Here is a 10,191-nt window from a genome sequence, read left to right as displayed (position 1 = left end):
TAGTTTCTTGCAAATAACCTATTTGCTTACATTGGAAAATACATTATTAATCGATTTAGTAAACGGTCAATTATGGATAAATTTGACTTTTTGAAATGCATTTTTCATAACATTTCTAAATAACTATTGTCAATTTTTATCCTTTGTTGTTGCTTTAATTTACATTTCATATAAGCAAAAATTATTGTGATTTTTTTTAATGTATTGGTTAATTTTTGGATTAAATTTGTTTTTAGTCACTACAACACTTGTGGTTTTTAAGTTAAGTTCCTAAGATTTTGTTTGATTTTAGTCCTTAAATTTTTGTTAAAGATTAAATGCAAGACTAAAAACACTTTTTTTTTTTTGTAAAATTTTAAATAATCGAGACAAAAATTGAATACATTTTTTGTAAGGACTAAACCTAAAAAATTATAATCTATGAGACTAAAAACAAATTTTATCCTTAAAATTAATATATTGATCTTAACAATATTTATTGTTGCTTTATAGTTCGCTCCTGCGTAATTTTTTTGCTAGCTTCGCTGTTAAAGATGCATATCCTCTTCCTAACATAGATGAAAGATGCATATCCCTAGAGATGGCTACATTTCCCCAATTTTTAATGTCTTTAAATCTTTCTTGAATATTTTCCAAAACTTCCATGAGGCGTCTTGTTTGCTGAATTACATGATTTTCCAATAAAATACTCAAACCACCTACGAAATTGTCTCGTTTAAGGAAAAAAACAAAATTACAAGATTCAATCGAAACCAATACAAAATATCCCTTAAATCTTGGTCAACTTCTTTAAATCTCCTAGATAATGATTAAAATATCTGATAAAATGACTGATAAACGTATTAAAAATAAAGTAAGATGACCGATCATCAGTCGTCCAAGGTCCAATAATCAGGCACAATGCACTTAGGCCAAACTATATTTACCTACACCCTCGCCTAATAAGGGAGGTATGCTCGCAAATAGCTAGTGACAACAGATTCCATCAGAAACATAACACCTCCAATTGTCTTTATTACGTAACACTTGACAGTTGCAGATCACATCGTCTATAACCATTGACCAACAGCTACACATCCATCATTTCAAATAGTCTCACTCCTCCACTATAAAAAAAAAGACTTTTTCTGTCATATTAGATGTATGTGTTAATGATGTTTATGAAATATATTGTATGAATATGATGATGGATGATTGATGATGATATGATGAATGATTGATGATGATGTGATGAAGGACCAATGACGATATGATTATCTACTTTATTATTTATATATCCCAATATATGTAATGATGTGAATTCTCACCCCTTTGCTGTTGTTTGTGTATTTTGGTGTTTGTACTCTTGGGGTACAACTACTCAGAACGAGGAGCTTTAGCTTTGCGGGAAGCTTAGAAGGTGGCGACATGGATATACTCCCGTAGCTATTATTTGTGATATTAATTAGTCGAATAAATACATACTCTGAAATGTAACATTAGGGTTGGGTTAAATGTTGAATGTCCTTAAATTATGAAGTTTAAGCACTATGATGTTTTATGCTATTTTTCCTAAATGATGTTAAAGACAATATATTTATAATTATGAAATTTTATGAAGTATCTTCCGCTGTTTTATCTGATTCTCTATTATTTTATTATGTGAAAGATAAATGAATGGGTGTGACATCCTTTTTCGTTAAAACCATGATTATTGTTATATAAAATTATCGTCGGGTGTGCAGACCGGAAGTAGTATGTTTTAGGTGAACCATTATAAATCTTTTGTGTGATCTTTTTACCTTTACTTTATTCACACACTATCACAATCATAAACTCTTTAACCTATCCAAAACATTCTCGTCCTAATTTAATATAATTGCTCGATATGGAGACATAGTACTCTGGTCCCTATTTAATCAATAACATTGTTTTATCTCTAATAAATATGTAAAACAAAATGACACAAATATTTGGTAATAATAAACATATAACATATATTTGTCATTATAAATATAAAAAACCATAGGACAATTATTTATCATTGATACATAAAAATATTATGAGTTGAATACTTATTACTAATAATAAAACACTATTAAAATATTAGTCATTGATACATAAAAAAATGTAGGAAAAATATTTGTCATTGATAAATCTAGAAATAAAAAGACATAAGTGTCATTGCGGCATAAGAAACCACAGACAAATTTAAAAAGAAAACACGAACTAAATTATTTTCTTCGACAAATAACAAAATAAAACATAATACATTTTTCGTAAATTGAAAAATAATAGTTATCAGTCTGTGCATTACACGGGTTAACCAAGAACTAACCATATGAAATTAATTAATAATTTTTTAATTTGTACCAAAAAAATTAAAAACACTTTTTTTAGAACATAGTACAAGCCAGGCAGATACAAATCAGATTCCAATTCCTCGTCTTTTTTTTTTTGCTAAGCAGGGAGAGAGACCGACATCAGGAGACAACACCGACATCCCAACTAGGTTGGCACCCTGGGAAGCCTCCGTCCTATGCCTATCAAACTCTGAAATTCAATAAAAAGGGGAAAAAATCTGTACAAAGAGAGAGGGGGGACTAGGCCAAAACCCTATAAAAATAAAATAAAATAAAAGCAGACAAAGAAAAATAAAATGCAGCCTAAGGAAATCTATAATTGGGAAGACCAATTCTGTCTCGGAAGAAATCCAGATGCAATTCGGCTGGAAGAGTTTCTAACCAGATGGAACCTTGAATGCCATGACCCATATTCGCCAATTTGTCCGCACAGCTGTTACCTTCACGGAAAATATGAGAACTAATAACCTGAACACCTAGTCTCCGTGCATTATGCCATCTGTTCCTAAGCAGCCACGGAACCAAGGAAGGATTCGAAAAAATCATCAAAGCAGAAGTTGAGTCGCTTTCCAACCAAAGATTCCTCCACCCATGTTGTGCCGCATGTTCTATAGCTAAAATGAAAGCCATTACTTCCGCGTGAAAAACCGAGGCAATTCCAATGTTGCAAGAATAGGCACCGAGGAAAGTGCCTAATGAATCCCGAAATAGACCGCCACAAGCCACTAAACCGCCAATAACGGAGCCATCGGTATTCACTTTCAGCCAAGGGGAAGTGGGAGGTTTCCAAATCACCGAAATAATCTCCTTGTATTTACGGTGGTGAGTAGCAATTGAAAAATCAACAAGAAGAGCCGAGTCTGAGGATAAACATTTACCTTTCGAGGCATTGCCGGACATTGCAATCATAGAGTGAATACGAACTTTTGTGGAGTGAACTGATTGCAACTTAGACTGAAAGCGAAAAGCATTTCTAGCTAACCAAATTGAATGCACCGTATGAATGACTGCTGACACATAGATATCCGACATTTGTGATGAACAATTGGTAGGAATGCTAGTAAGAAGAGACGCAATCGAAGAAAAATCAAGCACAAAGTGAAGTTTTCCTCCAAGCCAGGTCCACAACTCAACCGCAAAAGGACAATGGAGGAATAAGTAGTCAGATGTTTCAGCATCTTTAAAACAGAAACAGCAGACAGAAACAATAACACAGCCCTTAGTCCGAAGGTTTTCGTCCGTGGGCATCTTACCGTGCATCAGCCGCCAATAAGAGAAGGAATGAGATGGAGGTATACAACTCTTCCAGATGCATTCTGCCCAAAATAACAACGGAGCAGTTGGCCTAAGAAATGATATAGCATGCTTTGATGTGAGCTGTCCGTCTCCAGAATGCTTCCAAATAAGAGAATCCTTAAGTGGGGTTAGCGGAAGTGTAATATCAGCCAACCTGGACGTTACATCAGTGACTAAAAGAGAAGTAGGAAGGTTCCAATCTCCATCTGCAATGATATCCGAAACTGTGCCAATAAAACTAGAATGGAAGAATGAATCAATATTAAGTAATTGCACCAACGGTTCACCAAGCCAGTTGTCCGTCCAAAGTTTAATCTGCTCTCCCGTTCCTACAATCCATAAAGAGTTTTGAATAATGGTGTCTATATGAGTCTTAGCACCATGCCAAACTGAAGATTGGAAAAAATACCGAAGAGGTTGCCCATGAGAAAAGAACCGACTTTTGAACAGGACTGCCCATTGAGAATTAGAGGTAAAAAGCTTCCAAGCTAGCTTCAACATTAAAGCATCATTAAGCAACCGCGTGGATTTTATATCAAGACCACCTTCCGACCACGGACGGCAAAGCGTTTTCCAAGATACCGTACAAACCTTTCTAGTAAGAATATCTCCGCTCCATATAATTTTTTTTATCCAAGTATCCAAAGACCGGAGCAGCCTTCGTGGCCACAAATAAACATGAAAAGAATAAAGTAGCATACCATGTATAATTGATTTTACGAGCTGCACACGACCCATGATGGACAGACTGGTACCCTTCCAAGTGGAAAGCTTTGTTTTTATCCTGTCAGTAATACCTTGAAAATGAGACACCTTCGGCTTTCCACGAAAAATTGGACACCCCAAATAGGTAAAAGGCAATGTTCCAACATTAAAACCCAAGAGGGAGGCAATCATCTGAACACGAGAGCCAGTCATGGCTCCAGTGAAGAAGCGACTTTTTGAATTATTAATGATTTGGCCAGAAACCTCGGAGTACTTATTAAAAATATTCAGAAGCTTGCGAACATTACGCTTCGTTCCTGTACAAAAAATCAAAACATCGTCAGCGTATAAAATATGCGTGGGAAGAGAGACCCCACGACAGTAAGACATTGGTGTCAAATGGCCGCTTGTCGAAGCCATGGTGAGAGCCCGACTTAGCACTTCTTCAGCCAAACAAAAAAGAAGCGGTGATAAAGGGTCTCCTTGTCTAACTCCACGCGAGCAAGAGAAAAATCCCACAGCTTTCCCATTAACCAACACAGATAAACGAGCAGAATGCAAAATCGCCAAGATCCAATTCACAAATTTTCCATCAAAACCAAACTGTCGAAGCACTGCCATAAGAAAATTCCAGTGTAAAGTATCGAAGGCCTTTGCGATATCAACTTTTAAAGCTATATTACCTCCGTACTGACGCTTCTCAAGTAAGTTGATGGCTTCAGATGCCAAAATGACACATTCAGATATATTACGATCACGGATGAAACCACGTTGCTCAACAGAAATAATACGCGTAGTAATGGCAGCCAATCTATCCGCAATAATTTTAGTGACTATTTTGAACTGAAAGTTGGCAAGTGCTATAGGGCGGTAGTCCCCCATAACCCGCGCCCCCGGTACCTTCGGAATTAACACAATCAGATTAGAGTTAATGTTTGGAGTGAGCAGACCGGAAATAAAAAAATCCTGCACTGATTGAATGACATCTGCATCAACAATGTCCCAATATGTCTGATAAAAATGATCCCCAAACCCATCAGGTCCAGGGGCACCGTCACCATTAAGAGCGAACACAGCATTTTTAATCTCCTCCCATTGAGGTAGCCGAAGAAGAGCAATATTATCCTCATTAGTCACCAATGAAGGGATAGTATATACCACCATGTTATTATTAATGCAGTTGTTATCAACACTAAAGATGGCCTGAAAATAATTTAGAACATGTACCTCAATCTGATCAGGGTCGGTTAGAATCATATCACCATCTTGGAGAAAAGAAATGGAATTTCTTGCGGCACGGATTTTGGATATTCTATGAAAATAAGCGGTATTTCTATCCCCATGGATAAACCTTTGATCTCTTGCTTTTTCCCTCCAAAGCTCATCCTGATAATTCAATGCTCTTGTAAGAAATGGAATTCCTCGTCTTGGATACACTTTTTTTGATGCTTCGTTCTCGAGTTCGTTGAATAGGGTAGGAATTGGAATCTGTATCCAAGACGAGGGAGGTTGCTACGTCCTGGCCAAGACATAATGGTTCTCGCCGTTGGTTGAGGTGGATATGGGAGAGGCGCTAGGCATGCTATTTGCACTCCAATGGGTTCGTGATCTTCAATTGCTCAATATGGACTTTGAAACGGACTCCAAAACTGTTGTTGATAGCATCTACGGGAATAAGCAATGGGTGTCAGATTTCAATGCAATTATTAATGAATGTAGGGACTTGCTTAGCTCAGATTTAGCAACCTCTGATGTGAGGTTTATTAGGAGACAGGTCAATGAAGCTGCTCATAGCCTAGCTTGGGAAGCTCAACGTTATGCTAGTTTCCGTTTTTTTATTAGAATTTCATCTTGTATCGAAACTATTATTATGAATGAAATGCACTAAGTTTCCTCAACTGGTAATCTAAAGTCGCCATCCACTAAATGAGTAAAAATATGGCAAGGTTTTGTTGCCTTGACTCTTTTCCTTTATATGTTTTGTTTTTAATTTCTTCTCTTGTATTAGCTTCTCACTTTCATGTCTCTGAGGCGCAAGCTCAGCCACAAGTAGTCAAGGGACTTTCATTTTCTTTCTTCTCCAAAACCTGTCCCAACCTTGAAACTGTAGTGAGAGACCATCTTACAAAGGTGTTGAAGAAGGACAATGGCCAAGTCCCTGGCTTGCTCCGTATATTCTTTCATGATTGCTTTGTAACTGTTAGTAATTGTAACCATCTAGTTCTAAATATACCATACTTCCAAGTTATATGTATCTTGTATCCCTATACTATATAGCTCTCAATAAAAACACTAGACTTACTAATAATCAACATTAGACCTAATATAACCAACGGTAGAGTTTGTAACATTAGTCTCACAAAAAATTAACCTAAGTTCAACTTTTGCAGTCGTTGATTTGAGGTTTGAGAGGTAGCTCAACCGGTTTCCAAAAAAAAAAACACTAACATGAGAGGGAATAAGATTACTTTTAATGAAAATGAAAAAATAAACAAAAAAAAAGTTATAGTTATGTCTTATTTAGTGAGAAAGGGAAGAAGATATATATAAAAAAAATATATTACCTCCGTCCCTAAATATAAGACTCTTTTACTAAAATCACGGGAATTAAGAAAGTTGGAAATAGTATTAAATTTGTTTATAATTACTATTGTTTTTACAATTTTATCCTTAATAGAGAGAGTTAATTTATGTTTTCAACATAATATTTATTATTGTTGATTGAAGAAAAAGATACAAAATAAATAGGGGTATGATGGTAAAGAAATAATTAATGTAATTGAAGATAGGGACAAAAAAAAATCTCAAAAGGATCTTGTAATTAGGGATGGAGGTAGTATATATATAGAAAAACATAACGGGTGATTTCATTGCTTGATAGACAATGATTTGTTTGACGAAAATTGGACATACTTTGTGTAAAATATATATATATATATATATATATATATATATATATATATATATATATATATATATATATATATATGGGTTATGTTACAAGCCACCCTTTGGTGGTGTCTTTTATCAAGTCACACCTCAAGGTGTGATTTTCACTTTTTAGTTATAACTTTGATAAAAGACACCTTCATAAAAAGTAGTTGGTGTCTTTTAACAAATGCTCATAGAGTAACTTGATAAAAGACACCTTCATAAAAGGTGTCTTCTATCATAACCCTATATATATATAGAAACGTGTTCCATGCATGAGTGATAAAATTTGATATGTGTAGGGATGTGATGGGTCAGTTTTGTTGGATGCAAAAGGAGGCAAAGATGAAAAGGATGAAATAGCAAATGGAGGAATAAGAACGGAAGCATTGCAAACCATTGATGACATTCGTGGTATTGTGCACAACAAGTGTGGAAGGATAGTCTCATGTGCTGATATCACTGTCTTAGCTGCTCGTGAAGCTGTTTTCCTAGTAAGAACAATTTTAAAGAGTTTGAATTGGACATATTTATCTTATGAACTAACATTAGGATTGATATTCAAATATATTTAACAGTACTAATATAGAATTAGCTCTCTTTTTTCTACTCAAAGAAGGGACGGATCTAACATAAGGTATATGTGTGGCTGAATTTTTAAAGAAAATAAATAACATTGTTTGATGTAATATAATTATAGTAAAAACTGTCTCCTAAAAATTTGTTGAACATGAGCTAAAATAAAAGAACATTTTTTTTTTCTAAATAAGTTCCAAAACGGTTATTTAGCCACCGATCACTCATTTTGTTACACAGTTGACTCTTCGTAACTTTCGTAGCTGAAAAAACACGGACAACATTTGTAGTTGCTACTCAAAAGAGCAAAACCAACTTCAAAAGCATATAAACATAACAATTGTGTTGTACTTATTTGTTTTGCACGACAGAGAAGTCTTTTCATATAATTGTGTGTTTTATTTATAAAAAAAAATAAAAAATAACTCTAGAGAATGGATGTGAAACAGCGACCCAAAATCTAAAATCGTGACCGGATGTGTGACTTTAGCCACGTGGGAGCTGCTAGTGATAGTAATTGTTTTTTAAACTATACTTTCATCTTAGCTAATACTCCCTCTGTCCCTGTCCCTGTATGCAAGCACCCATTTCATTTTTCACATTTTTTAAGAAAAGTTGTTAGTGCAATTAACGTGTCTATTGTGTTTGTTAATATTACTAAATTCTCCTTTGTTTGTAGGGAAATGTTAACTTGTACCCTTAGGGCACAAGATAATGATCTTAAAATAGAATTAAACAATAAATATTGTATTGAAAAGATAAGTTTTTAAGCTTTTGAAGGTTATAAATGCATAATTCTCAAAGTTAAATTTCTTTATTTAATTTCTTATTTTGTGCCCTTAGGTACAAATTAGAAAGACCCATTTTTATTTACAAATTGGTTTTATAAGGTTGAGTTAAATCAAATAAAAAATTTAAGTTGACATTAAAGTATATGCAAGATCAGATGACCCGCCAACTATGAGGTCACAACTATTGGCCCACTCAAGTCACATTATAGATTTAATAAAAAAAATAAAAAGGGTCACTTTATAGATGTTTAATCTCAAGCACGAGGGGATAAGTTAAAGAGTCATGTGTTGGATTAGATAAACTAAACAGATTTATAAGTATAAACAATCTTCATTTTAGAAGCTTCATTGTGTAGATGTTGTAAATTATCTTATTAGAAAAAACTCAAGTCCCCACATAAAAAATAGAAGACTCATACGAGTCACTCACCTTACAAGCCTATTTAGAAAGATAAGTTAACAAAAATATAAAACCTTAAAGAGATCTAATCGTTGAATACATACATATATGAGAAAGAAAAATTTAATTGTCACAAGTTTTTTCATAACAAATTGATTAGTAAGAAATTATAACAGATTCTACATATTTCATCTATAAATGTTGGTCGTTAATTTACTTTTAACTTTATAGTATGTTTTTCTTCTTTAACATATAAAAATTAATGTTTGAATATTTCAGTCTGGAGGCCCTTTTATCAAAGTGCCACTTGGAAGAAGAGATAGTCTACCCTTCAACACAACTGCAACATCAAATATTCCACAACCCTCTAAAAAAACAAGTGTGACACTCAAAGTTTTTGCAGCACAAAGCTTTGATGTCACAGATGTTGTTGCCTTATCAGGTGCACACACATTTGGTCGTGCACACTGTAGCACATTCTCCAATAAAACTATATGTCCAAATGAAACCTCAAACAATACAGCAAACTTGGATTTGATAACACCATTGTTTGATAATAAATACTACCTTGAATTAATGAATGGTCGTGGTTTGTTCACTTCTGACCAGGATTTGTTTAATGATCAGAGAACAAAGGGATTAGTCACTTCATTTGCCAATAATCAGAAGCTGTTTTTTGAGAAGTTTTCTATTGCTATTACTAAGATGAGTCAGTTGGGTGTGTTGACGGGTAATCAAGGTGAAATTCGTGCTAAGTGCAATGTTGTAAACACGAAGTAAGCCATCTAGATAAAGCTTATTTGTGTCCGGTCAATAAGTGCTAGCTCAATTTTCTATGTTGATATTGTTTGATTAAATATCTTCATTCCGGTATCTCATAGTTATGTGTGAGATTCAAATGTATTTTGTAATTTCATCTATGAACATGAGAAATCCTTGTTCAAAAAAAAAAAAAGAGCAATCCTAAGCTATGTTTTTTTAATCATTTTCTTATACCCAATGTGGTTTTTAAAATATGTGTGTTAAGAGGTGATCTCAATGTCATCTCTCAATGCCGACGTCTCTATGTCATCTAGCTTTTAATGGAAGGAGCATTGACTCATTGTTCTTTGAATATTATTTCAAAAATATAAAAAGTTTTTGCATTTTC

General features: G+C 34.1%; 2 protein-coding genes across 2 annotated transcripts; both read left to right on the top strand.

Moving 5' to 3' along the window:
* The first annotated feature begins 5,904 nt into the window (after positions 1-5,904).
* Positions 5,905-6,231, top strand: LOC146914813 (uncharacterized). The gene has a single exon (XM_085721145.1). The coding sequence runs from the start codon at positions 5,905-5,907 to the stop codon at positions 6,229-6,231; it is 327 nt and encodes a 108-aa protein (XP_085577271.1).
* A 50-nt stretch (positions 6,232-6,281) lies between these two features.
* LOC146914812 (peroxidase 12-like) lies at positions 6,282-9,821 on the top strand. The gene is made up of 3 exons (XM_085717516.1): positions 6,282-6,542; positions 7,577-7,768; positions 9,321-9,821. Exons 1-3 carry the CDS (start codon positions 6,282-6,284, stop codon positions 9,819-9,821), a joined length of 954 nt encoding a protein of 317 aa, XP_085573642.1.
* The last annotated feature ends 370 nt before the right edge of the window (positions 9,822-10,191 follow it).

Source organism: Medicago sativa, chromosome 6 (assembly GCF_051527215.1).
Source record: "Medicago sativa cultivar Bolivia chromosome 6, Bolivia_mono, whole genome shotgun sequence".
In the NCBI taxonomy this organism is placed as follows: domain Eukaryota; kingdom Viridiplantae; phylum Streptophyta; class Magnoliopsida; order Fabales; family Fabaceae; genus Medicago; species Medicago sativa.
The sequence above is the reverse complement of the archived record's forward strand: the minus strand, read 5'-3'. Positions and strand labels throughout refer to the sequence as shown.